This window comes from Macaca thibetana, chromosome 14, assembly GCF_024542745.1.
Source record: "Macaca thibetana thibetana isolate TM-01 chromosome 14, ASM2454274v1, whole genome shotgun sequence".
Taxonomy (NCBI): Eukaryota; Metazoa; Chordata; class Mammalia; order Primates; family Cercopithecidae; genus Macaca; species Macaca thibetana.
The window spans coordinates 64,802,574-64,829,415 of record NC_065591.1 but is presented as its reverse complement, the minus strand read 5'-3'; the positions used below and the strand labels follow the sequence as shown (position 1 = coordinate 64,829,415).

Here is a 26,842-nt window from a genome sequence, read left to right as displayed (position 1 = left end):
GTCCCTTTCCTCCCCAGCCTGCCCCAACACCTAGAGGAGAGAGGGACTCAGAAGAGGAGTGAGGAGGGTCCTCACAGCACAGGGGAAGAGGACAGGTGAGCGTTCCATTAAGCAGGTGATGGAAATTTTAAACCTGACTTTGTTACCCAAAAGTGACTCAAAAGTTTGGAGTTTGCCAAATGCACAGTTTATGGATGGGAAAGGAAAATCACATGTCACCGAGCAGGCAGCATGGGTGGGAGGAAAATCAAACAGTTGGGTGTTTATGCCTCACTGCATTGTCGCTGTCTAGTAAACTGGGAAAAGAGGTATCGGTATTACCAGTTCAATTTTCCAGATGAAGAAACTGAATTTGCAGTCCCAGAATTGGTGATGGCTGAACTGGGCCAGAACTCTGCTCCTGCATCAGCTGCCCTATGGTCCCCACCCTCCCCTTTGCCCCAGAGCTGCTGCTCTGTCACCCTGAGTTCAGTCACAGTCAGCGTGGGCTGTTATAACAAAATGCCACAGCCTGGGTGGATTTGAAACAAGAGACATTTATTTCTCACCATTCTGAAGACTGGAAGTCTGAGAGCATGGCTGGCATCTGGTGAGGGACCTCTTCCAGGCTGCAGCCTGCCAGCTTCTCATTATATCCTCACATGGTGGAAAGAGGGTGAGGAGCTCTCTGGGGTCCCTTCTGTAAGGGCACTAAACCCATTCAGGAGGGCTGCACCCTTAGGACCTGGTTACCTCCCAAAGGCCCCACCTTCTAATACCATCACCTTGGCAGCTGGGATTTCAACATATGGATTTGCGGGGTAGGGGACACAAACATTCAGTTTCTAACAGCCACATTTGGTAAAAATGGGACTCAATGGGGAGAAAGGTTTTAAGGTCAGGCCCATGTACTGGGCTTACTCTAAGGTCAAAACCTGAGCTGCACCTCTCCACCCACACTATTCGGGCCCCAGGTGCCCATCCCAGGAAGCTCAGTGGCGAGCTCTCAGTTCCAGGAGGCACAGACTGGAGCTAATGAATTTGGCTGAGGCAGCGGGAGCAGTCAAAGAGCCCTGGGCTTATGTCTACGCTGCACACTGACTGCTGTGTGACTGCGTAAGGCACAGCCCTCTCTAGGCCACCAGTCCCACTAAGCAGCCAAACAATCCCTAGGGTCCCTGCCAGGAGGGAAAACTGATTCCAACTGGTTGTGTCTCCCAGGAGTCTCATGAGATGTTTCACAATGGCCTTCAGGAGTTAACAGCCCCAGGAAATGACATCAGGGTGGGGAGGTAAGGAGCAAGGCCAGGAGGCGAGGAGCAGGGCAGAGAGGCTTGGAAATCAGGGGCAGGAGATATTTTGGGGCAGGCGGGTCCCCCACGTCACTGCTGGACAATTGTCCAGGGCAGTCATTGTGCTGGGAGTGGAAAATCCTTTTCTGACTCCATCTGCAAGGGCTGAAAATAGTCCAGGGCTATGGGTGGAGCCCCCAAGGACAGGGGGTGACTGGCCCTGTCTGGCCCATTGTTTCTGGCTGGGACAGGGCTGAGACTGACACCTGAGCTGGAGCCAACACAGAGGCAAGCCCAGGAATTCCCCCATTGGAGGAGGAGTGGCCAGGCAGAGCCAAGTCCTATCGAAGATGGGGGAAGTGAGGCCCAGAGAGGGGCAGTGACTCCCCGAAGTTGCACAGTGTACTAGGGCAGAGGAGGATGAGTTTAACTCGGGCTCAGTTCTCACCCCAACCTTTCACCCCCACAAGCACACCCCTCACCCTGGTCACTCCTGGCCAAGCCTCACCCTCCACCTTGCAGGAGGCAGGAGCTCCAGACATGGCACTGTGTGGCGGCAGCGGGGTCACTTCACTTCTCTGGTCACTTGATGCTGGGGAGAAACACTGCCTCCACCCTAGTCCTCAGAACCGGGGGCCTGGAGGGTCTTGGAAATGCCTGGGAGGTAGCTGTTGGTTGTGCCTTCACTGAGGTGGGGAAACTGGAACAGGGGAACAGGTCTCCAGGCCTCAGAGCACAGTCCAAAGAAGGCAGGCAAATGGCCTCAGGTCACACAGCAAAAACTCACCATTTGCTGCCTGCCCTTGCCCAGCTCCAGACCAGTCCTCTGCTCCTAGATCTCTGGACTCTTAGTGAAGTGAGGGGTGGCTGCAGAGCACCATGGTGCACACCCCAGTCAGGGAGAAATGGCCACCCTGCTGCCGTGGGAGGGTAGGAGCTCTCTAGCCTGAAGTGGCAAGGTCCTGAAGCTTGCTATTAGGGGGGCCTTCTTCCTCCTCTCCATGCTACCCTCCCACAGCTGGGTACCTGGACAAGGTTCTGTAAACAGCACAGGCCCATGGTCCTGAAATCCACCCACTGCCAGGCAGGGCAGAGGTGGCCCCACACATTCTCCCAGGACAGACCTGCTTCCCTTCTCCCACATCCCACGGAGGGGGTCCCTGGAGACGTACGGCCCACTACTGCTCACTGGCCAGGCACACTGTCCTCTCCTTCAAAACATGTATCCCAATGTGGTTACGTACTAAGTGATGTCAGCTCCATGAGGGCAAGGCCCAGCTGGTTTGCCTCCGTAGCCTCCTGGCCTGGTGCCAGGCATATAAATGCTGAGCACACACCGGGCACTGTGAGGAGGACTTTGTGCATAATAACGTAGGGAAGCCCCACAGTGCCCTGCGTGGAAGGTAGCATCTCACTTAGAAATGGGAAAACTGAGGTACTGCAAGATCAGGTAACTTGCCCAAGAGACCCCAGCAAGGAAAGTGGGGACAACATTGACACTGAGGTGGTCTGGGTGGAGCATCTGTGTTCTCACATCCTTGCTACACCGCCTCTGTCATCTTGAATCATGCGAGGGGCCACTTAGAGAACCTTCTGCCCTGCGGGGTTGTGAGCATCGTGGGGCACTAGAAAGGGCATGATTCTGGCCATCAGGTGACCCTGGACTCACTCTGACTCACTCTGATGGCCTGGATAACCTGGAGCAAGTCCTCACTTCTCACACCCTTCTGTTTCCTCATCTGCTAAATGGGATCATAACATCTACTTCATAGGGTTTCTGTGAAGCATCCACCATATAACAGAGATGAGAGGGTCCTGCAGGGTGCGTGGGACATGGGTCAATACACGGCTTCCCTCCCCCATGTGCCTTATTCTAAACAGAGCAGCCCAAATCTGCCATGACAAGGGTGGCAGAGAGGTAGCTTTGGTGGCTTGACCTGGAGTAACCGTGTGTGGATAATATGCTGTTTAGGGCCTCTTCTAACCTCAGGGTGTGAAAGTGGGGATATCACCTGGGGTTCCCCCATCCCTCCCGGGCCCTGGAACACCTGTCACCCAGGGCAGAGACCACTGTGTGCCAGGGACCCTGCCCTGATGTCATGCAGTTCATTGAGAACAGCTGCTGCAGGCACATCAGCAGATGTTTACTCCCTGACACTCAACTCTCTACCCTCCCCTTCCTCCCATCCCTGCCCTGTCCCTGGCCTCAGCTCTATGGCTCCATCCAGTCACCCTGGGCAGGAAGAGCTGGGCACGTGCCCTTTCACAGTGGCCTTCATGAGTCAACAGCCCAGGAAGTGATGTCAGGTTAGGGAGGTGTGAAGGGGGCAGGGAGTACAGGAGGGTAATAGGAGATATTTTGAGGGCAGGCAGGTTCCCCCACGTCACTGCTGGACAATGGTCTGGGGCCAGGAGTGGAAAATTATGGTCTTACTTGGGCTGAAAATAGCATGAGGCATCAGGGCAGGAACCTCACCCACAAGGCGAGTGGCCTGGGCCCTGAGCAGCAAGGTAGGATGTGCATACCAAGGGGCCATGCAGTTCAACTGGGTTCCAGAGGTGGGGCTCTGGGCCTGTCCCTGGTTCGCCCAGGGTCTCTAGTATCCACCCTGACCTGTGCCTGCCACAGGATTAGATGGTGAATAAGCCCCTCCTGTGTCCTTATGGAGTGGCTCAGGCCTGCAGGAAAGGCTGAAGGGTGGTTTGTAACAGGCAATCACTAAGAAAGCTCAAGAGGGTCCGGGTGTGGTGGTTCATACCTGTAATCCCAGCACTTTGGGAGGCTGAGGTAGGTGGATCACTTGAAGTCAGGAGTTTGAGGCCAGCCTGGCCAACATGGCGAAACCCTGTGTCTATTAAAAATACAAAAATTAGCCGGGTGTGGTGGCGCATACCTGTAATCCCAGCTACTTGGGAAGCTGAGGCAGGAGAATTGCTTGAACCCGGGAGGCAGAGTTGCAGTGAGCCAAGACTGCGCCACTGCACTTCCAGCCTGGGTGACAGAACAAGACTTTGTCTCAAAAAGAAAAAAAAAAAAAAAAAGCTCAGAAGGACATCGGCTACATTAACAGAAGTATAGAACCTAGAATGTGAGAGGTGAATAGCTCACACTATTCTGGGCACGTCACCCACATGGCACAGTGCAATCATTTGGGTCATGGTCTGTGATGGGTCTCTGTCACATGAGGGCGCTGTGGAGTCAAACTCCAAATACAGCAAGCTTTGGGGATGCCCTGCCTTTCACAAGGCACAGTGGGAAGGGTGGAGAGGTCAGAGGAGGCAGGCAGAGTGGGCCCACAGAGCGAGGGCTCTCCCAGAGGGAGAGGAGTGAGTCCCTGTCCTTGAGATCAAGAATGAGGCCTGTCAGCTTTGCCGTGTCCCCTTCCAAAGGCTAGGGCAGGGCCCTGTCCAGCTGAGCTCCACACATCAGCCCCGAGTGGTCCTGGCTAGACCCAGAACCTATCATAGGTGAAACCCATCTCCCCCATGCTAAGTCCTGACCCAGCCTGAGCAACACCCTGCCATTCTGGGATTTTCCCAGAAGGCAGAGGATGGACAGGAGGAGGAGTGAGTCTCTTTCATATTTACCCACAATGCAAAGGAAGCCTTAGGGTCAGGGCAAGGAGGGAGCCCTAACTTGGCCTCCTTGTGACCCAGCCCCAACCCTGCCTTGAGCCTGGAGCCAGCTGTCCAGCCTGCTTATGGCTCCTGCACACCCTGCCCTCTTGCCCCATGTCTTTGCCTGGGATGCATCCTGCATGTGGATTTTCTTCTGGTGAGCTGCTTTTCTCAGAAGCTACAACTCAGGAGTCTCCCACTCCAGGAACCCTTCCCTGACCCCCTGGCTCACAGCCCCATCCACTTGGCATTATCCAGTGGTGTGCTAGAGTGACTTGTACCTGCTTCCAAGAACCAATTGTTAAATTTTCAGGAATTTTACAAGGAAGCGGACATCATGTTTATAGTTTGAATTCGGCCATAAGAGTTTTTGCATCATGAAACTGGGCAGTTCTACAAAGAAGGGGTTCCCAGTTAAATCAGAGCTCCAGTTAAATGGTTTAACATTTACCAGCACATGACTGGCCACCACCTAAACTGGGAAATCTCAAGGACTGGGACTGCACCTGACTTCCCTCTGTGCTCAGCACAGAGTCAGGCACAGAAGCCAACTGGCTTTAAAGTGGGGTCTAGAGAGAGGATCTGGGGTCTAGAGAGAGGATCCCTGAAAGGAGACTACTCCTGAGACAGCTAGTGAGAAGGTAGGTGGCAGAAGGGAATGGGTTGGAGAAAGGACCCTTGTGTGGCTGGTGAAAGCTTCCCCACCATATCCTCATCCCCCAAGCACACAATAAGGCACAGCTCAGCAGGCAACACAACCTTTAGTATAAGTTACAGCCTCACACTGGCTCCTAGCCCATGGGAGCCTCCAGATGGGTCTATGACATTAGTCCCCAGATGTTCATCTCTTGGGCTGGGGGTACTCCTTAGAGCTGAGTCCACTGTGGCACCCAGTCCATTCCAGACCACTGTGCAAACTCAGCCCTCATTACTTACCAGGGTTTTCTGGCCAACCTGTGACTTGGCCGCCACCCCAGGTAGCTCAGCTACAGACTCTGGTACGTGACCTTGGTAAGCCACTTTCCTCTCTGGGCCTGTTTCTCCATTTGACTTGATTAGGCTAGACTCCAACCTAGGTACCTTGGCAGTACAGCCAGCTACTTGCGTGAGAGTCAGGCCAGGGGTGTCATTGACCTTAACTCTCGCCTTTCTTGAAACTTAATTCCCCCAATTCATACACACAAACGGTGACTAGGGGTTATGGGAACAGTTGACTCTGGACCACAGAGCGAATATCCTGAGCCCCTGTTAAATGACGGAGCATGGGGTCATGGCTTCCTTGGTCATCCAGCATGAGTCACTGATGGTCCATATCTGGGGAGACCGTACAATCTGCACAAGCCCTGGTCCCTGCAGCTTCCCAATATAAACCTGCGCAGGCTGAAGTGTTCTGCTCCTACAGCCTAATGTCTTTAGTGTTCTCGCTACTAGCCAGTGTGGACTCTGTCCGCCTAGAGTCCTCACTGCTGCCCAACACATCTTCTATCCTCTGCATGTCAGTTCTGTCGGATCTGCGCAGGCCCAGCCTGCGGCGAGCCGGGGTGGCAGGGCTGGAGTCAGTGGGTGGCTTGGCATCTCGGGCAAAGCGTACAAGCCTCTGCCCAGCAAGGAAGTAGAGCACCGGGTCAAGGCAACTGTTAGCACTGGCCAGTGGCCGGGTGATCTTGTAGGCCATGTTGATGGCGTTGAGGGTGTGGCAGCTGAGGTCCAGCGAGCGGAAGGAGTAGTAGAGGGTGCGGGTGACATGGAAGGGCAGGAAGCAGAGGGCGAAGACAGCCAGCACTATGGCGATGGTGCGCACGGACTTGCGCTTGGCCCTAGGCAGGCCGCCCGAGGTCCCGTAGGCCGGCTTTAGCAGCCGCCGAGCCATGAGCATGTAACAGACAAGGATGATGGCAAAGGGCACCGCGAAGAGCAGGCCCAGCATGACTGAGCTGTAGGCCACGAAGCGGCTGAAGAGATCGGGCGCCGAGGTGTCGTGGCAGGTCACGCGGCCCCCACGTGCGCTGGTGGTGACAAAGTAGAGCACAGGGGCCTGGCAGGCCAGCACCAACACCCACACGGCCCCGGCCACCCGGCGAGCGTAGCGGGCCTGGCCCCAGCGCAGGGAGCGCAGAGGGCGTAAGACACCCAGACACCGGTGCACGCTGATGCAGGTGAGGAAGAGGATGCTGCAGTAAAGATTGGTGTAGAAGAGGAAGCGCACCAGCTTGCAGAGCACGGTGCTAAAGGGCCAGTGGTCGCCGCGGGCGTAGTAATAGACCAGCAGCGGCAGGGAGGCCGCATACAGTGCATCAGACACAGCCAGGTGGAACATGTATGTGGTGGACGCATTCCAGGTCTTGAGGCGGCACAAGAAGATGTAGAGCGCCACGGCGTTCAGACACAGCCCAAGCACACACACCACGCCGTAGGACACAGGCAGCAGCACGTACTTGAAGTCCTCGTTGAAGCGGCACCTGTAGCCCAGCTCATCCCCATCCCAGGTGCCATTGATGGTGCCATTCCAGGGGCCCAGGTCTGCCGCCATCGCCCTGCAGGGAAGGGAGGGGTGAGGCCATGAGGGTTGTGGCTGGAGCGCCCCTAGGGGACCTGACACAGCCACCTGACCAGGGCTTTCGTTGCCATCTGACTTGGATCTGGACCTGGAACCTCCAAGCTTTGGAACCTTGAGAATGCATGAGATCCATGAATATCAGGATCACACAATCGTCAAACTTGAGAACAGGGGTAGACAAACTATAGTACAAAAGCCAGATCCAGTCTGCTTTTGTAAATTCAGCTTTATTGGAACACAACTGTACCCATCTGTTTACAAAGAGTTGAGTAGTTGTGATAAAGACCATATGGCCTGTGAAGTCTAAAATATTCACTATCTGACCTTCAAAAAAAGTTAGCTCAAGCTGGGTGCAGTGGCTCATGCCTATAATCCTAGCTACTCGGGAGGCCAAGGCAGAAACCAGGTGCTTAAGCCCAGCCTAGGCAACAAAGTGAGACCCCATCTCTACAAAATTTGTGTTAAAAATTAGCCAGGCGTGCTGGCACTCACCTGTAGTCCCAGCTACTTGGCAGGCTGAGGTGGGAGGATCATTGGAGCCCAGGAGGTTGAGGCTGCAGTGAGATGTGGCCACACCACTGCACTCCAGCCTGGATGATATAGCAAGATCCCATCTCTGGGAGAGGGGAGGGCGGGGGGTGGGGTGGATAGTTTTCTTACCCCTCTCTAGAACCTCAGGATCAGAGTTTTAGATGTAGGATTCTGAGCCCTAGAATCTGAGGATCTGGGGGTGCCAGAGCGGGTAATTTTGAGAATTTTGAGTCCATGGGAAGGGGCCTTTGAGGCTGGCTGACCCTGCTTCACACCCAATGCCTACTGCCTGCAGAGGCATTTCTGGCCGGTGGGCATCCAACAGCCCCCTGCAGAGTTCTCTCCAGCTCGTTCTCCCACTCTGTGGCAGGCTCTGGGTGCACACCTAGTGTTCTGGTATTTGAGCAAGTATTTCCAAAGATCTCCCTCTTCAGTTATTCCTTCACTTTTTCATCTTCCTCTATTCTGGCAATTTCTATATCTATCAACTGCCCCTGAGCCTGTGAGGCTACCAGGGAATCCCCCTGAAGTAACCCCCCCTCCAAGAGTCTAGGGAAATCTGGGGTGAAGATGGGGATGGGGGCCAACGGGTCTTCTTCTGTGTGGTAAATGCAGCTTCTTCTATGCTTATCCAGTTTCTCTCTGCATACCATCAGTATCCCCCCCAACCTTGTCCCCACTAAGCATATAACACACCCATGGGGACTGACCATCCAACAGACAGTGAGTGCCTAGGGAGCAGCTTGTCCCCTCCCTCTCCTCCTCACCCCTACCCAGGTGACCAGTTAAGGGCTCTCTCGCAGCTGGGAGGTAGGGGACAGACATCCCGGCCTGGAAGACAAAGACGTGCCTAACATCCCAGGAGGCAGGTTGGAAATCATAGCAGGAGTCCTGGGTGGGCAAGTTCGAGAAAAACACAAAGAAGCACTTTCTAGCAGTGTGAAGGGGAAGGAGGAGCTAACATTTTTCAAACCCTACTACTAAGCCTGCTTTATAAAAGTTATTCACTTAGGCCAGGCGTGGTGGCTCACACCTGTAATCCCAGCACTTTGGGAGGCTGAGGCGGGCGGATCACTTGAAGCCAGGAGTTCAAGACCAGCCTGGCCACCATGGAGAAACCCTGTCTCTACTAAAAATATACACACACAAAATTAGCCAGGTGTGGTGGCAGGCGCCTGTAGTCCCAGCTACTCGGGAGGCTGAGGTGGGTGGATCACCTGGGCCCAGGAGGCGGAGGTTGCAGTGAGCCAGAATCACCCCATGTACTCCAGCCTGGGCGACACAGCAAGACTCTGTCTCAGAAAAAAAAAAAAAAGTTACTTCACTTTATCCTTACGATGTGTTCTGGGGGCCAAGTCACCATCCCCAGTTCTCCAATCACGAAGCTAAGACACAGATCATGTAAGTTATTTGGTCAAGGTCATGCTACTGGGGATGGGTTGCAATTCCTGTCCAGGTCCAGTCCCTGGAAGTGGCTGTGGGATGGTGGTAGTGAACTCCCTGTTTATGGGAGTATGCAAGTGACTCTCTAGCAGAGGATGCAGAAGGGCTTGTGCCTGTGTCGGGGTATGTCTGGGAGGATGGAAAGGGCAGATGAGATGTGGAGTCCTCTTCATCCTGAGAATCTGGGGCCATATAATTCCCTTCATTTTTATTTTATTTATTTATTTTTAATTTTTAATTTTTAGATGGAGTCCCCCTTTTTCGCCAAGGCTGGAGTACAATGGCCTGATCTCGGCTCACTGCAACCTCTATCTCCCAGGTTCAAGCGATTCTCCTGTCTCAGCCTCCCGAGTAGCTGGAGTTACAGGCACATGCTACCACACCTGGCTAATTTTTGTATTTTTAGTAGAGATGGGGTTTTATCATGTTGGCCAGGCTGCTCTCGAACTCCTGACCTCAAGTGATCTTCCTGCCTTGGTCTCTCAAAGTGCTGGGATTACAGGTGTGAGCCATCGTGCCCGTACTAATTCCCTTCATTTTAGATCCTGGAGTCCTGAGGGACTGGGGGACTCTGCAGGGCCTGCAACATCCACTCCCATAGACCCTGAGCTGCTTTTCCAGCCCTGGCTTCCCAGAGGCAGTTCAAGGCCCAGGAGATTGAGATTAGGGGTGCTGGGGGTGTAGAGATCCTTCAATTTCCCTTCTTTTTTTCTTTCTTTTGTTTTTTTCTTTTTGAGACAGATTTTCACTCCATTGCCCAGGCTGGAATGCAGTGGCATGATCTCAGCTTCCTGCAACCTCTGTCTCCTGGGTTCAAGCAATTCTCATGTCTCAGCCTCCCAAGTAGCTGGGATTACAGGTGTGTGCCACCATGCCTAGCTAATGTTTTTGTATTTTTTAGTAGAGATGGGGTTTCACCATGTTGCCCAGGCTGGTCTCGAACTCCTGACCTCAAGTGATCCACCCACCTCAGCCTCCCAAAGTACTGGGATTACAGGTGTGGGCCACGGCGCCCGGCCAGTTTCCCTTCTTCCACCAAGACTCCCAGATCTTCTCTGTCTCCTGTTGTCAGCAAATGTGCACTCAGAAGCAAGTGGGCCTGCACCCTTGCTCCCCCTGCCATGGACACGGATGGCTCCCCAGGAGCCAGGGCAAAACCAGGGTGACGAGGCCAGGAGAAGCTTATGTGGTGCCAAGTTAAGAAGAGACAGGTAGAGGCTGGGGCTCTGGCAGGTCAAGTGGCTGAGACCCATCTTACCCAGGGTCAGGACAGTTCCTGCTGCCAGCTGCACTGGCCTCCCTCCTCCAGCCCCAGTCCCACCCACCCACCCACCAAAATCCAGAGTGGCCTTTGTCAAATAAAGCATTCCTCTGTTTGGAATCCTCCTGCCGCTCCTACCCTCTCTCAGGAGAAAGCCCAGACCTCAAGTCTGGTACCTGAGGTTTTCATAACTGAGCCTCTGCCAACCTCACCCGCCCCAACCCCTGTGACCTGCAGTTTCCTGGATGTGCCTAACACTCTCCCCTCCCAGCCTTAGTTGCTGCTGCTCCTTCTACCTGGAATTCATTCGTGGCCCTCATCTCCACCTGTTGAACTCACGGCTCTTTATCCCTCAGTGCAGAGAACCCAGTGATTAAGAACCTGGGCGCTGGAGCCAGACTGCTTCTGCTTTCTCAGCTGTAAAATGGGACAGTTACTAGAATCTCCACCACAGGACTGCTGTGAAGGTCGAGTCATTTGTGTAAAATGTCTGGAATAGAGCCTGGCACACAGTAGGCACACGGTGGTGTTATGAGTGCCAAGGTTCAGCTAGTGGTGGCCTTTTCCAGAAACCTTTGGCCACAGTGGAGGTGGGACTGGAGGTCCTGACTGGAGGCTGTAGAGGTGAGTGTGGTGGGCCAGGGGAGTGACACTGAGACCCAAGAAGGGGAAGGCCTTGAGCCCTGTGAGGGGAGGGGCCCTGCAAGGGGAGAGATGTTTGGGAGGGAGGCTCTGGAGACTGTTCCCTGATGGAGGAATGGTGGGGAAGAGGAATTCAGTGTCAACCATGGCAAGTGTGGGGATGGGCACAGCCTGGGTCCATCAGGTCTGGAGCTTTGGAACGCCAGCTAAGAGTCACTGACTCACAGAAGCTGCAGGACAAGCAAGGAGAGGCCCCTGTGCGAGACTGAGGAGCTATGGAGGAGCCACATTCCCTCCCAGGACAGAGCCCCACCTGGGTATCAGTAAGCCGAGGTTCGAGTCTAGCTCTGCCACAAAACATCAGGTGACATCAAGCATTTCCTTCCTTCCTTCCTTCCCAAGTATCAGACACTAGTCAAGTCCCCTAGCCTTGACAACTGCAGCCCCAAAATGTCCCCGGGAGGTCCTCTGACCCACTTGGACAGGGAGGGGGCTTCCTCCATGACCTAGACACTCATGCCCAGTCTCGCCTTCACTCCATTGCTCTGTTCCTGCCTCAGAGATGAGGCCTGACCTCCCTCCACAGTCAACATAAACATCTCATCACCCTGCATGAAGAGTTTCCTGCTAATCCGTAACGGTGGAATCTCTGACACTGAAATGAGGGGTGGAGACTTCCCTGTCTCCCTTGAACTAAGGGAGCTGCCCCTTCCACCTGTTTTAAGACATCCTGGCCCCCACCCTCCCAAGCCAGCTGGGGACTCCATCACCATGGCCCTGGGCCAGACTCACCCCGCCCACCCTCTCGTTCTACAGGCTGGCTTACCAACCTGTGAGTACATCTTTCCTAGCCCTGCCTTAGAGGGACAGCCAACTTCCCAGCCCCCTCCCTTAAGTCTCCCTTCTGCCTCTCCTGATCCTGATGCCCCTGGGGCTGATGCCCCTGGGAGCCCCAGGCTCCACCTGACTATCCAATGCGCACCAGCCCTGTTGTGCCCCAGTCTGGCTGGCCCTGCCCCAAGGAACTCCCAGTCTGGAGGGGAGATGTGAGCCTTGTAAGGACCCTTCCAGGCTCCCCTGCCTGTGTTCATTCTGTTCTTTCTCACTGGAAAGCCTTCCCTGAACCCACCCACACTGCACTCCTTCGTACGTCCCAAAGGATCTTCTAATCTCTGAAGCTCTCCCTTCCATCACCCCTTAGGATGTTTCTCAGCCAGTTGGTAATTTGTCCTTCCATCCTGTACCCCAACACATTTCAGGTGCTCTTTGAAGGCTGGGTCCATCTGATGCTTTTCTCTGCCCCTATCATCCAGCAGGAGGCCTGACCACAGGAGGATTACAGGAACGAGAGAATGAATGAATGAATGAATGAATGAATGAATCAAGCACAAGAGGCTATGGGGGCCCAGAGGAGGCACACACAGGCACAAGCCCTCTGCAGCTTCTGCACACTCCCATAAACAGGGAGTTCACTACCTCCCTCCTTCAGCCACTTCCACTGTGGGATGTACCTGAATAGGATTTGCAGCCCATCTCCAGTGCTGTAACCTTGATCAAATTACTTACAAATTACTTGCTTCTCTGAGGGCCTCTCAAGGACAAGAATGCTTAAAGGTTTCTTAGCTGCTGACCCTAAGTAACCAGGGGACAACCCAGCCCCTCTAGGGGTCCTGGCCCACCTGGAACCTGCTTATGTCCCTAGACTGTCTCTCCTTCAACTGCCACAGGAGCCCAGGAGACTCTGCCTTTCTCTGGACAGGTCAGGGAAGTGCCAGCGGGAGGGGATTGGACATGGGCGCACTGGAGATGGGTTGGCTGTCTGAGACCTGCCACAGGTTTTTATCTGGCTCAGAACCTGGGTCAGTCTGATTAGGATTCTCCACCCACCCTGCTTTGTAGGGGCCAGACCTGGGCTGAGCAGCTTTCACACAGCATCGTCATCCCCCATCCCCACCCCTTGGTAGATATTGCCATAGAGGTTAAGCTATTTGTACAAGGTTACACTGCCAGGCATTGGAAAAATTAGACTTGACACCCAAAGCTATCTGACTTCAAAGCCTGAATTCATCACAGCCTGGGATGAGGGAGCAGAGCAGGGCACCTGCCTTCGGATCCCCTTGATCTAAGCCAGTTCAGGGCAGACACAGGCACAACAGCACACGCACCCGCCCTCACCTCCCAGCCAGTGCACCCGCCCCCCCGCCACACGTACCTGACCAGCCCCCGCTCTCCAGGTCAGGATGCTCAGTGCCTGCTCGGGTTCCTCATTCATGAATGCACACACCTGGACTGGGCTGCAGGGAACTCTGCAGGAAACAGGAAAAACAGGTCCCCAGGCCTGGGGCCACACCTAGCCTCCAGCATTTTTCTGGGCAGGCAGTGCGGTTGCCGCAAGGGGCTCCTGCAGACAGAGGGAAGTAGAGAAAGCATGGTCTCAGGGTCATGGAAACCCAGCTAGGCCAATTCCCCCCAGGGCCACCTCCTCTGTGGTAACCTTAACCAGAAGGAGGCAGAGAGGTGGCCTGGTGTTTGTCCTGGTCTGAGTGCCCTCTGTACACCCAAACTGCAGCTCATGTGTTCCAGGAATGAGTTATTCACAGCCCCTTTCCCCAGGCTGCCTTTCATAGAGTGGTGGCCCTGCCTGGAGGAAAGTCTCACCCATGTCCTGTACAGCTGAGCCAAGCCTCCAAGCCTCCAGTGTCCCTTCCCTCGGTCCTGGTTCTGTGCTTTGGCCCCATAGTAGGAAAAGTCAATACCCTCTTTGCCCAGGGTGCATTGTATTGTCCTTCTGCCAACACACTTTTGCCTAAGCTACATCTTTCTAGAGACCCCCTTCCTCCCCACTCCTACCTCTAAGCATTCCTCCATAGGTGTTATAAACACACATATGCCACACCTGAACACACACTGGCACAGACACACCAAGACACATAGATACACAAAGGCATGCAGAGTCACACTCAGGTGTACATGCAGTGGACACATACGGATGCACACACACACACACACACACACACAGAGTCTAGACCATCAGGGCCTAAAACTGCATTTAGAAATCTCCTGTGCCATATATACACCATGGAATACTATGCAGCCATAAAAAAGGATGAGTTCATGTCCTTTGCAGGGACATGGATGAAGCTGGAAACCATAATTCTCAGCAAACTATCACAAGATCAGAAAACTAAACACTGCATGTTCTCACCTATAAGTGGGAGTTGAACAATGAGAACACATGGACACAGGAAGGGGAACATCACACACCGGGGCCTGTTGGGGTTGCAGGGCTAGGGGAGGGATAACATTAGGAGAAATACGTAATGTAGGTGACAGGTTGATGGGTACAGCAAACCACTAGGGCATGTGTATACCTATATAACAAAACTGCACGTTCTGAACACGTAACCCAGAACTTAAAGTGTGTGTGTGTGTGTGTGTGTGTGTGTGTGTGTGTGTATGAAATCTCCTGCCGGGCGCGGTGGCTCAAGCCTGTAATCCCAGCACTTTGGGAGGCCGAGGCGGGCGGATCACAAGGTCAGGAGATCAAGACCACAGTGAAACCCTGTCTCTACTAAAAATACAAAAAATTAGCCGGGCGCGGTGGCGGGCGCCTGTAGTCCTAGCTACTCAGGAGGCTGAGGCAGGAGAATGGCGTGAACCCAGGAGGCGGAGCTTGCAGTGAGCCGAGATCGCGCCACTGCACTCCAGCCTGGGCAACAGCGTGAGACTCCGTCTCAAAAAAAAAAAAAAAAAAAAAAAAAGAAATCTCCTGTGCGAAACCCTCTTTCACAGAGGAGGAAACAGGCCCAAGCCTCACAGTAAGTCAGGGACAGAACCAAGACTAGAGCCCAGCCCTCCCGAATTCTGGCTGTGGTTTTTATCTCACCTTGGAGCCCCTTGTGCACACCAAGCACAGGGTTTCGGGGAGGGGACAGTTGCCTGGTGGAGGGGACCCTCTGTGTGGGCAGGTCTCACCCTCCACCAGCACCTCAGATACCTCAAAGGAGAAATAGAACATGCAACTCCTGAGTTTTTCTTTTTCCATCTTCATTTCCCTAGGATGGAGGAGTGGGTCTGTGACAGCTGAGCCAAGGTCCCCAAGCTGGAAGTGCAGTACAAGGGTGGGGGCATGTGGGAGAGGAGATGGGGACACTGCAAGAATACCTTGGGGATAGGGCAGGGGTGTTCATGGGAAGTGCCTCTGGGCCACTGCTTACTGAGTGCACCTTGCCCGGTGGTCTCAGACTGACAAGGCCGGTGGGCTGGTAGCTCCCCGCTGATCTACTCTAGAGACTATGACAAGGTGAGGGAACGTCAACCTTTTCACCCTGCTGCACCCAGGTGCACGCCCTGTCTCCTCCTCCTTAGAAAATGCCTTGACTCAACAGGCTAAAGTGGAGAATATCACTTTCTCCAAGTGGTTCTCATTTCTGAGAAGGGCCCCCACCATCTTTCCAGGTTTCAAACCTCTGATACAGCCTGGAAAACCTCCCTCTTCTCCACCCTGCTAGAAGCCCACCACTCACCAAGTCCTGTTAGTTCAACCAGTGAAATTCCTCGGACATGCACCACATGGTCCCCACACTGCAGCCTGAGGTCTGTTTTTCCGCAGTCCACAGCACCAGCCTCCTCACTGGCCTCCGTGCCTCCACCCCTGCCCTGTCTGTCCACCTTTCACACTGCGGTCATGTGGTTTCCTAAAACACAAATCCAATTGAGTTGGATTGTGTTGAGTCATGTTGTTGAGTCATGTTCGTGGCTCCCTAGTGCCCTCAGGCGACTGTCCCAGCTCCTCAACCTGGCACTCAGGCCCTGGCTGATCTGGTCTCTGCCATCGCTCCAGAAAACCCATCCTCTCTGCCCTTGCCCTCATATTCCTGTCTCAGGCACAACAAAAGCAGTCCCATGGTCATATTGTTGCTCAGAGACAGCCTCCCTTATCATCTAACACCTATATCACCACAAGAGTTTAGTGCTGTCCCTGTGCCAAGTTCTGTGTTAGGTGACTTCATATACCTCTTCTCGTTGAATCCTGAGAGACTCAGAGAGGCTAAATAACCTCACAGCTCACAAAGCTAGCAAACGGCATAGCCACTCTGGGTTGTCCGACTTCAGAGGCTGTGCCCCTGACCACTACCTCCCACCCTGCAAGCCCCAGGCCCTCTCCCAGGAAGCTGCCTGACCATCCCTTTTTGGCCCCACAGCTCTCTGCCTGTCTGCTCAGTTCTCTGCCAGAGGAGTGGCAGGGCCCAGGATTTACTCTTTTCAGTACTTTTCAGTACTTCCTTTGTGTGAGGAGGTCATGGTGGTTATTGCATCTATCTCACAGGTAGAAAAACTAAGGCCAGACATAGAGCCTAAGGTAATTTATAGATTCAATGCCATCCCCATCAAGCCACCAATGACTTTCTTCACAGAAGTGGAAAAAACTACTTTAAAGTTCATATGGAACCAAAAAGGAGCCTGCATTGCCAAGACAATCCTAAGCCAAAAGAACAAAGGTGGAGGCATCACACTACCTGACTTCAAACTATACTACAAGGCTGCAGTAATCAAAACAGCATGGTACTGGTACCAAAACAGAGATATAGACCAATAGAACAGAATAGAGCCCTCAGAAATAATACCACACATCTACAACCATGTGATCTTTGACAAACCTGACAAAAACAAGAAATGGAGAAAGGACTCCCTATTTAATAAATGGGACTGGTAAAACTGGCTAGCCATATGTAGAAAGCTGAAACTGGATCCCTTCCTTACACTTTATACAAAAATTAATTCAAGATGGATTAAAGACTTAAATGTCAGACCTAAAACCATAAAATCCCTAGAAGAAAACGTAGGCAATACCATTCAGGACATAGGCATAGGCAAGGACTTCATGTCTAAAACACCAAATGCAACGTCAACAGAAGCCAAAATTGGGAAATGGGATCTAATTAAACTAAAGAGCTTCTGCACAGCAAAAGAACCTACCATTAGAGTGAATAGGCAACCTACAGAGTGGGAGAAAATTTTTGCAATCTACCCATCTGACAAAAATCTGACAATTTTTGCAATCTACCCATCTGACAAATATCTAGAATCTACCAAGAACTTAAACAAATTTACAAGAAAAAAATCAAACAACCCCATCAAAAAGTGGGCAAAGGATATGAACAGACACTTCTCAAAAGAAGACATTTATGCAGCCAGCAGACATATGAAAAAATGCTCATCATTACCGGCCATCAGAGAAATGCGTATCAAAACCACAATGAGATACCATCTCACACCAGTTAGAATGGCAATCATTAAAAAGTCGGGAAACAACAGGTGCTGGAGAGGATGTTGAGAAATAGGAACACTTTTACACTGTTGGTGGGACTGTAAACTAGTTCAACCATTGTGGAAGACAGTGTGGCGATTCCTCAAGGATCTAGAACTAGAAATACCATTTGGTCCAGCCATCCCATTACTGGGTATATACCCAAAGGATTATAAATCATGCTGCTATAAAGACACATGCACACGTATGTTTATTGTGGCACTATTCACAATAGCAAAGACTTGGACCCAACCCAAATGTCCACCAATGAGAGACTGGATTAAGAAAATGTGGCACATATACACCATGGAATATTATGCAACCATAAAAAAGGAAGAGTTCATGTCCTTTGTAGGGACATGGATGAAGCTGGAAAACATCATTCTGAGCAAACTATAGAAAGGACAGAAAACCAAACACCACATTTTCTCACTTATAGGTGTGAACTGAACAATGAGAACACTTGGACAGAGGGTGGGGAACACTACACACCGGGGCCTGTCATAGGGTGGGGGGAGGGGGGAGGGATAGCATTAGGAGATATACCTAATGTAAATGACGAGTTAATGGGTGCAGCACACCAACATGGCACATGTATACATATGTAACAAACCTGCACGTTGTGCACATGTACCCTAGAACTTAAAGTATAGTTTTAAAAAAAGAAAAAAAAGAAAAACTAAATCCAGAAAGGGGTAGCTCAAGGTCTCACCCAAGGTCACCAGTGAGCCAAGGGCAGAGCCAAGCCTAGCGTGCAGACCTCTAACCCCCTGATCTGGTCCTGCCCCTAACCCAATCTGGGTCTTTCTCTTTGTGGTTCTAGGCTAGTGAGGCCAAAGTCAGAAGGAGGAGCTGGGTAGCTCCCAGGGCACTGTGGAATTTCCAGGGTGGTTGGATGACATTCCAGCTCCTCCACTAGAGTGGCTCTGGAATGTGCCTCCTTGGCTGGTGGCAGACCCTGTCTAGTCTGGTAGAGGAGAATGTCCTGTCACCTCTGTGGAGACCCCTGCTGCCTATCTCCACCAGGGGTGGGGTGCTGTGAGGGAAAACAGAGGACCTAGTCCCAGAACCTCATTAAGGGGGCAAGAGAGGGCACTAGGCAGATGGGAAATCCCAGTTCTGCTCTTCCCAGTGGTAAGACAAGTCTCTTAACTCCAAAACCCAGAACTCAGTTTCCTCTCAATATCAGAACAGTACCTGCCTCAGAAGGTTGTTGAGCTGGTTAGATGATTTAGGCTCATTTTATGAAATAGTAAGAGAGAATATTTCAGCAGGTAAAGAAGGCATGGAGGGTGGGGGTATCTCAGGAAGACAAGAAGGGCAGGAAGCTTTGCAGGAATTATGGGCTACAGGAAGGTCACAACCAGAATAACCACAGATCAGGTCTCCCACACTGAAGGCTGTCCTCAGGGGGAAGGCAGTCCAGGGATTCCCCAGCAGAAGCCAGATAGCCACCATACTCTTTCACTCACTCACCCTTCACAAAGGTTGTCACATCTATGCCCATCGCTGGGCAGGGCACCTGGGGACTCTGAGGTAGGTCAGATCTCAAGGAATTCACTGTCAAGATCAGGGGAGGCACACTCAGAAATAGGCGATGATAACACAAGGTGATCAGGCCTGGAGGAAGCCAAGGAGGCCCCCAACAGGATTGGAAGGGTGATGAGGGAAGGCTTCCTGGAGGAGAGGGCACCTGACTTGCATTTTGGAAGATGAGGAGTCAGGTGGTTGGAGAGACAGGAGGAGCAGAGTGAGGATGAACAAGAGATGACATGACACGTTTGAGGAACTGCTCTTCATCTTGGTGGCTTGAGGGGAGTGGAGAGGGCAAGGCTGGAGTGCACAAGCTGAGGAGCTTAGAAGTCACCCTAGCCCCTCCTCAATGTCCTTCAAGGGGCTGAAGGCCAGCAGGCCCCCTGCCTTGCCTGACCTGCTTCTGCACCGGGAGCACCAAAGCTGGTCTGAGGAAATGGCTAAGGGGTAACCTCAGATGCTATCAGCCGGTGCCGTTGTGGTGTAAGACCTCCCCTTCACACGGCCCTTGGGCTCTCTACCCCCTTCCAGATGCTCTCTCCTTCTTGGGAACCCCCCTAGGATCCTGGTTGTGGAGGCCACTCACCAGGGCTGAGCTCAGAGCAGCATCTGAGTGGGTAAATCTCAGATCAGCCAGGCTTACAGATCGGAAAGCCAAGACCTCTAAAGAGGAAGGGACTTACTCAAGGTCTGGTGTTCTAATTATTGTCAGTGTGGGTTTGACCACCTTACCTCCAACCCAGAGCAGGACCCCAAACCACCCATCTCACCTGGATCCCAGCACAGCCCAGAACAGGGCTACAGAGACATGCTGCTAGATTAAACAGGCTCAGAACCACAACATCCTGGACACCACCCCAACCTATCACAGCCAAATGCCTCCAGATTCAAGAGGCAAGAACCCTGAGTTCAGGCTCTAACTTGGAGCCGCCTGTGTTGTGCAGTCTTGGTGAAGTCAGCCCCCCTCTCAGAGCCTCGGGTTCTTCAGTGGTCAGATGGGGAGAATCACTGCTGCATGGGACAGCCCATGAGGAATAAGACAAGGGGACAGATGGGTGCACCATGGCACTAGCAAATCATGAACTGTCCTAATGTGGAGGCTGTGTCTGCCTGTCACAACAGGGAGACACTGAAATTCAGGAGCCCACGACACTGCTCGGTAGGTAGGCCCTCCCAGGTGTCCCCAGCAGAGGGACAGAGGTCATGGTCAGAGCAGTCAGGCAAGGTCCCTGGAAGGGGAACTGTGATAAGATTTGAGGAGGAGCAGGAAGGGTCCAGCTTGGGAGGAAAGAAGGTGGATGGAGAATCCAAGGTGGAAAGGGGGATGAAAGCATCGACCAGGAACCACATGAGCCTGTGATTCTGAGATGGCCCCTCCAGGTGCCTCCAGGATTCTGAGTTCCCTGGTTCTCACAGTCTAATTCCAAGAGGCTCTGGTTCCGGGTGTGGGCTCAGTGTTTCTTCAATTCTATCACTCGTTGCTCCTGATAGCCTTTGCTTTTGAGATTCTCAGAGCCACAGGAGTCTGGATTCAGAGTAAGAAATCTTAAATCACATTCCCAGGAACCACAAAGTCCCAGCAAACACTTGCCAATGCTCTGGTGCACCCGGCCTCAGAGGGACCTCGGGAACTCAGACTCAGATCGCACTCTGCAGGACCTTTGAGGAGTACCCAGTCAGGCTGGGGAAAAAGACACAGACAGGGACCAAATCCACTTGGGTGAATAAACCATACAAGGCAAGCCCAGGGGTTATGGAGCACACAGCAACTCCTACCTGGCCTGGGGGAGGTGGTCAGGGAGCGCTTCTGCAGAGGAGGGGTCATCTGAGCTGGAAACTGATAGATGATTAGGAGTTTGTCAGGTGGGCAAAGAGGGAGGAGGGCTCTGAAGGCAGGAGAGGCATGAGCAAAGACTTGGTGGATGAAAGCGTGACCTGCTGGGAAAGGCCGGGAGGTCTTACATGGCTGCTGTGGAGGGTGAGGTGGCATGGAATGTGTGGGAGCCTGAGGAATTCACATGAAAAGGCTCAAATGCCAGGCCGAAGAGCTTGGCCTCTATTCTGAGGACAGTGAGGAGCCATGGAAGGCTTAAGAGGGGAAGGACATGGTCAGAGTCGACCTTTACAAAAATGGTGCCACATGGAAGGTAGATGGGACAGGGAGTCCGCAGGGAGGGAGACCAAGGAGGAGACGACAATATGGTGGCGCCGTGAGAGGAGCAGGTCCCTTGGCCCTAGATTTCCTGCGACAGCCCAGCCATGGCAAGAGTCCCCCTCCTACAAGCCAGGGCTGGGGCATTCACCAGGAAGCCAGGTCCACACCCAGAGGTTCTCCTCAGACCTGGGGAGGGAAAGGCCACGTGAGCCCCAGAAGCCTGAGGGAGGTCCCTTTCCCTCACTCCAGCACCCAGGCCTCTCACCCAGGAGCTAAAATGAGAGGGACAAGGTACCAGGGCAGAGGGCCAAGGAGTTGTTCCTCGGGGCCCAGGCTGCTCACCCTCCTACCAGAAACTCCTGCTACTCATCTTGGACCAGGAACAACTCAGGCCTAAGAGATGGGGTGATGGGGGTGGAGGAACTCCTCTGCTCCAGAACCAACTGTGGCGCTCCATGGAGAAAAGCCCCCCCTTCTACTCCATGCCTACTCCCCCCTTGCCACTCATTTCCCACATACCCACTGGCACCTGCCCTGAGCCCAACCTGGGTGATGGGGACAGAGAGAGAAAGCAGGGATGGCTGAGCGTAGTCCTACAACTGGCCTCTGGATGAGTACAGAGGTCACAGTGGCCCACACAGCCAGCCTACTCCTATCAGGGCCCAGTAATAAGGACAGGACAGGCCCGAGGACCCAAGGGCAACCAAGAGGAAGGTGTGGCCCAGAGGGTATACCAAGCAGGCCTACACAAAGCAGTCTGGGGAGAGGCAGTTTGGGCAGAAGGCTTGAGGGGCAACCCCCACTGCCCTCACCAGATCGACAAGGCATCTCTGGTCCTGTGGGCAGGTCTGGGCAGGCGTTATCTTATCAGCAGTTGGGTAATCTGGCCACAAGAAAGCCCCAAACACAGGTTCCCAGGGCAGAATTCAAACTCCTCTCAGCCTGGAAGCCAGAGGACCAGGCCCGACCCCACAGGGCTCTGTCTCAGATGGGGAGGGCTAAGCTGGCAGATGGACTGGAGCCCCAGGTTTCACCTCAGCTTGGTGACCCTGGGCAAGATACAATCCATGCCTCTATTTCCTGATCTGCAAAATGGAGATTCAATTCCTGCCTCACAGGTCTATAGGAAGACAAAATGGATTGTAAATCATTACTAGTGAAGCCATCTCTGCAGAGCGGGTAGGGGAGGAAGGCATTCAGTAATTAAATTTCAATAACCAGCACAACCCCTTGCTATTGCACCCATGTTCTCTTACAGTCTTCAAAATGAATTTAAGTCTATGAGTATCACATTCCTTCTCCAAGCACTGCAGTTTAAGGCTTATAAAGCTCTTCCCTGGTCACTATCTTAATCCTCGTAGCAACTTTGCCCTCAAAAAGCAAGGATCACCATTCTCAATTTACAGATGGCAGAACTGACACCTAGAGAGGGACAATGGCCTCTCTAAAGACTATAGCCATTAAGTCAAAGCTCTCATGGGGTCACTCATGAGGCCCTGGTGATACCCTCACACCTTCTTAGAGCCTTATGCATCCAGGGCAGGAGGGAGACAAACAGAGGAGCCACAGCCTCACTACACAGCCCAAGTTTGGTAGTCATTTCTGAGGGTTACCCACTGGGATACCTAACCCCTCTGACCAGACTCCAAGAAAGCCCAAGACAGGGAGAAAAGGAGAAAGAGTGACAAACCTTTTGTGCCAGGGCCTCCCCACACACATACTCTCCCATGCAGGATCTTACTTGTTCTGGCCTCCTTTTAGAGCCTAGCAGGGCAGGAACTGGTCATCCAACAAGCTGGGAGCAGAGCTGGAATGAGATCAATTGCAGGTCCCCAAATTCCTCAGCAGGAGCATCTGAAGGCTCAGGGAAAAGTGTCTGGCCAACGGGCAAGGACTCAATTAGGGTTTAAACAACTCCTGGGACAGTTCTAGTGTTGACATCACAAATGCCCTGACCTTCCTGCACTTGGCACTACTTGATCCATTCTCCATCCCGCAGCCAGAGAGCTCTTTCTGAAATGCCACCTGACCATGAAACTCCTCTGCTCATAAATTTCCATGGCTCCTTATTGCCTTCAGGATAAAATCCAGGTCTTTAGCCTGGGCACTCTAGGTCCTGCAGTGTCCCAGATCACACTGTTCTGGCAAACTGTGCCACCCACTTTGATAACCATATTCTGGTTTGCCCTTCTTTGGAGTGACATGGAGCTCACCTGCAGCCAGGCCTTTACTGGAGAAGCTGGGGCCAGAAACAGGGGATGGGGGCTGCTGCTGCTCTCTCAGTTCAGCTCAGCCCTGTGCGGGATGCTGGCAACACAGAAATGAGTCAGACCCAGTTTCTGCCCTCCAGGACCCCCTAGACCTGAGAAGAGGAAAGGAGGAGACAGACATAGATCATGACGGTCCAGGTGGGACCAGGGCTGTCAGCACCAGGACTGTAGGGGCCTAGAAGAGGCTCCAACCCTGCTGTGGGGATCAAGGAAAGCTTTCCAGAGGAGGGGCCATCTGAGCTGGGTCCCAAGTCTGGGTAGTTCTCCAGTTGAGGAAGGTGCGAGTAGGAGGCTTATCAGGCAGGGAGTGTAGAATATGCAACAGGACCGAGGCAAGAAATGAGAGACTCCAGACAGCTGCTGCATGGTGAAGAATCAGGCGCGAGAGGTGGCTGGAAAGGCCGGCAGGCCCCAGTTATCAGAGACCTTAAGTCCCAGGCTACACGGCTCAGGCTTGGTCCTGTGGAAGGCTTGTGCCCTAGGGAGGGGCACATGTGGGATTCTGGTTTTGGCAGGCTCCCTCCAGGGACTGACTTCCCATCCCTAAGCTGTGAGCCTGCCCATGGGGGGACACTGGTACTGAACATGACACACTCATCAGCTCCTCAACAGCCCTCAAATCCCGTATCATTAGTCCCTTCTTACAGATGAGGCCACCGAGGCTCAGAGAAAGGACGGCTTGCTCAGACCACACAGTGGCCAAGACAGGATTGGAACATAGATCTCTGAGTCTCCAGAGCTCTCTTGTGGACCTGTCTGCGCAGAGAATCTTCTTCCTCCCACTTCCACCAGCAGGTAATAAACTTGCCTGGGTCCTCATCCAGATCCTCAAAACTCATCATTATTTCAGCTTAGATCCAAAACAAACCAGGCAGATCAGGCTGTGGTCCCGGGGAAGCTGGCGATGCCATGCTGAAAGGAACAGCAGCCATGGACCCCACAGATCCCGAGCTGGCAGTGCTCGTCTCCAGCAGTCCCTGACCCTTGGGCTGCACTCCTGGAGGACCCCAAGAGGGCCACTGGCAGCCTTCGGGTTGCGGGGTGGGGTATCGCCTTTCTCCTGACTGACCCTTCCTACCACGGCATTTGCCAGATTTAAAGTCCTGAGACAGAGGCTTTACTGTCCTTCCTCCCCACTCCCTCCTCCCCCGCCCACTCCCTGCAACTGCCCCCCTCAACCTTACCAGCGGTAGGCGGCCACCCAGAGTGACCCTGGGGGCAGGACAGGGAGCAGGGGATCTTCAGGGGTTCATGTCTCTGGGCACCGCCCACCGCCCCATGCCACGGGGACGCTCACATCCGAGCACACACAGACAAGTTCCGCAGGCTGGGCCAGTCGCCCCGAGGGGCGCACACACTCACCCGCTAACACGCAGACTTCGCGCACAGTCTCCTCGCAACTGGGCGCCCGCCTACACTCACCGAGACCGACGCTCCCGTGGAGACAAAGTTCAACCACGGACCCACAGGCGCGTTCAAGACGCCCAGTTATGCGCTACACGCCGGCTCGCAACGGTGCCCCGGGGCGACAGCCGCTCCACAGCGCCCTCCCCTGCCCCGCGCCCGGTCGGCACCTGCGCCAGCGCCCGCCGCTTCCCTGGGCCTCTCCAAGCGCCCTGTTCCCTCCAGGCACCGCACCTCTCGCCCCTGCGCTGCGCTTCTCCGCCCGGCGTGCCGTCGCCGCGGCTCCCGGGTGCCAGTGCCTGCGTCCAGCCGCCGCCGCAGAGACCCACGTGCCTGGGAGCCCAGCTACCCACCTCCCTGCGCTGTTCCCCACCCCCGAAGCCGGGCCAGGCAGGGGGCGGGGCGGACCTTTGACCAACCCTGGCACCGCCCTCAACCCGCCCGGTTAGATACCTCGCCACCCGCTCCGGGACGCCGCCCAGCGACACGGCCGCGGGGTCAGCGCGTCTGTACCGGTGCTGCAATGGGAGGGGCGGGCGGCGACGGTCCCACTGCCGGGCCTGAAGGAGGCCGCCCGGCTCCCTCACGCTAGAAGGGAGCGGGTGAGCAGAGGTTTTCAGAGACGCCAAAGTTTTGCCAGGTCAGCCCGGCGCCTGCGTGGCCCACTGCTGGACCTTTGCGCCCAGCCGCCGCGCCACCCTACCCCTGTTCCGCCCCGCCCCAGCCCGGCTGGCCAGGAAGGGACCTGCTCGGAGAGACCTGCTCGAAACCCCAGGACGAGGACGCACCTCCCTTGCTTGAAAGTGGGGGTAGGGGATGCCTCTCCTCATTACCCTGGGAAGGAAAGCAGGGGTACTCAGGATCCCACCTCTTCCGTGCTCCCTACTTTCCCTGCCTTAATCTTACCAGCAGCTCCCTGAACTCCCCACTCTCTCTGGCCCGTTATCTTGAGCTGCTTTAACTCTCTTCTCTGCCGTCCACGTCCACCCCACTCTAATGGCCTTCCCTGGTCGGGCTGCGTGTCTGACCCGTTCGGAGACTGTGAGCTCCCGAGGGCGGGAACCAGGTCTACCTTCTTACTGCTGCTGTCCCAGGTGCTCAATCCTTGAAGGTGTGAATGGATGAACGAATGAGCGCACCCCTCTCTCTCATTTCTGGTCTAGGAATCAGGAATGTAGGTTCCTACCCAGCTTCAGCACCGACTCTGGGAGACCTTGACCCAGTTCCATTCTCTCTCAGGGTCTCCTTTCCTGTGAAGTGGAGTCAATCACTGGGGTGGCTGGACAAGTGCAGAGGAGGCCTCTTCCTGTAGCCAAGGAACTTGCCCAGAGCCCCTGGGGCCTTGGGCCCTCTTGGGATCCATATCAGCTGACTGGGCCTGGCTGCCATGAAGGGTGCTGGCTGCAGCCCCACCGGGAGCAGGAACAGAGTGGACACGCAGCCCAGAGGGGCAGAGCCGCCTCTGCAGTCCCGCTGGGACCTTTGCTTGGGAGACACAAAGGCCCTTTGTCCAGCCTCCTCTGCCTATTGTCTAAGCTGGGCCAGGCACCTTCCAGGGACCTAAGTATCCTCATAGCCCAAGTTATAGGGCCTAGGCCTTCAGGTTCCAGTATGGGGAAGACCCTTTCGGCACTGGAACTCCAGCCAACCCCTTCTTTCTCTCACCTCTTCCAAAACTTCAAACCTTATACTGTCATGGCCATTTAGCCCAGGAGAAACGAGTTTCTTTGACGCAAAGTTGAGGACCCAGCCTCGACCTTCGCCTTCAGCAGGCAAATCTGGTTGGTGGCCTGCCCAGGGCTCTGCCCCTGCTCTGGCCCAATTCCCTCACTTTACAGCTGAGGAAA

General features: G+C 53.9%; 1 protein-coding gene across 14 annotated transcripts; it reads right to left on the bottom strand.

The window, feature by feature from the left end:
• Positions 1–5,631: 5,631 nt before the first annotated feature.
• P2RY2 (purinergic receptor P2Y2) lies at positions 5,632–25,359 on the bottom strand. 14 transcript variants are annotated; one of them, XM_050756284.1, is made up of 7 exons: positions 25,230–25,330; positions 23,063–24,503; positions 15,850–16,020; positions 13,536–13,724; positions 9,195–9,269; positions 7,939–8,062; positions 5,632–7,423 (listed from the first exon to the last, which is right to left on the bottom strand). In XM_050756284.1, the coding sequence occupies exon 7, from the start codon at positions 7,417–7,419 to the stop codon at positions 6,286–6,288; it is 1,134 nt and encodes a 377-aa protein (XP_050612241.1). In that variant the 5' UTR covers positions 7,420–7,423; positions 7,939–8,062; positions 9,195–9,269; positions 13,536–13,724; positions 15,850–16,020; positions 23,063–24,503; positions 25,230–25,330; the 3' UTR covers positions 5,632–6,285. The 14 variants fall into 14 exon arrangements, with proteins under 14 accessions (XP_050612241.1, XP_050612243.1, XP_050612237.1 ...); XM_050756286.1 differs by lacking the exon at positions 9,195–9,269; XM_050756280.1 differs by lacking the exons at positions 7,939–8,062; positions 9,195–9,269 and having other exon boundaries at positions 23,063–23,197; positions 23,535–24,503; positions 25,230–25,329.
• Positions 25,360–26,842: the final 1,483 nt, after the last annotated feature.

What these genes read in the sequence shown, in the direction of transcription:
- P2RY2 (XM_050756277.1), bottom strand. Translation starts at nt 7,419, where the DNA reads ATGGCGGCAGACCTGGGCCCCTGGAATGGCACCATCAATGGCACCTGG.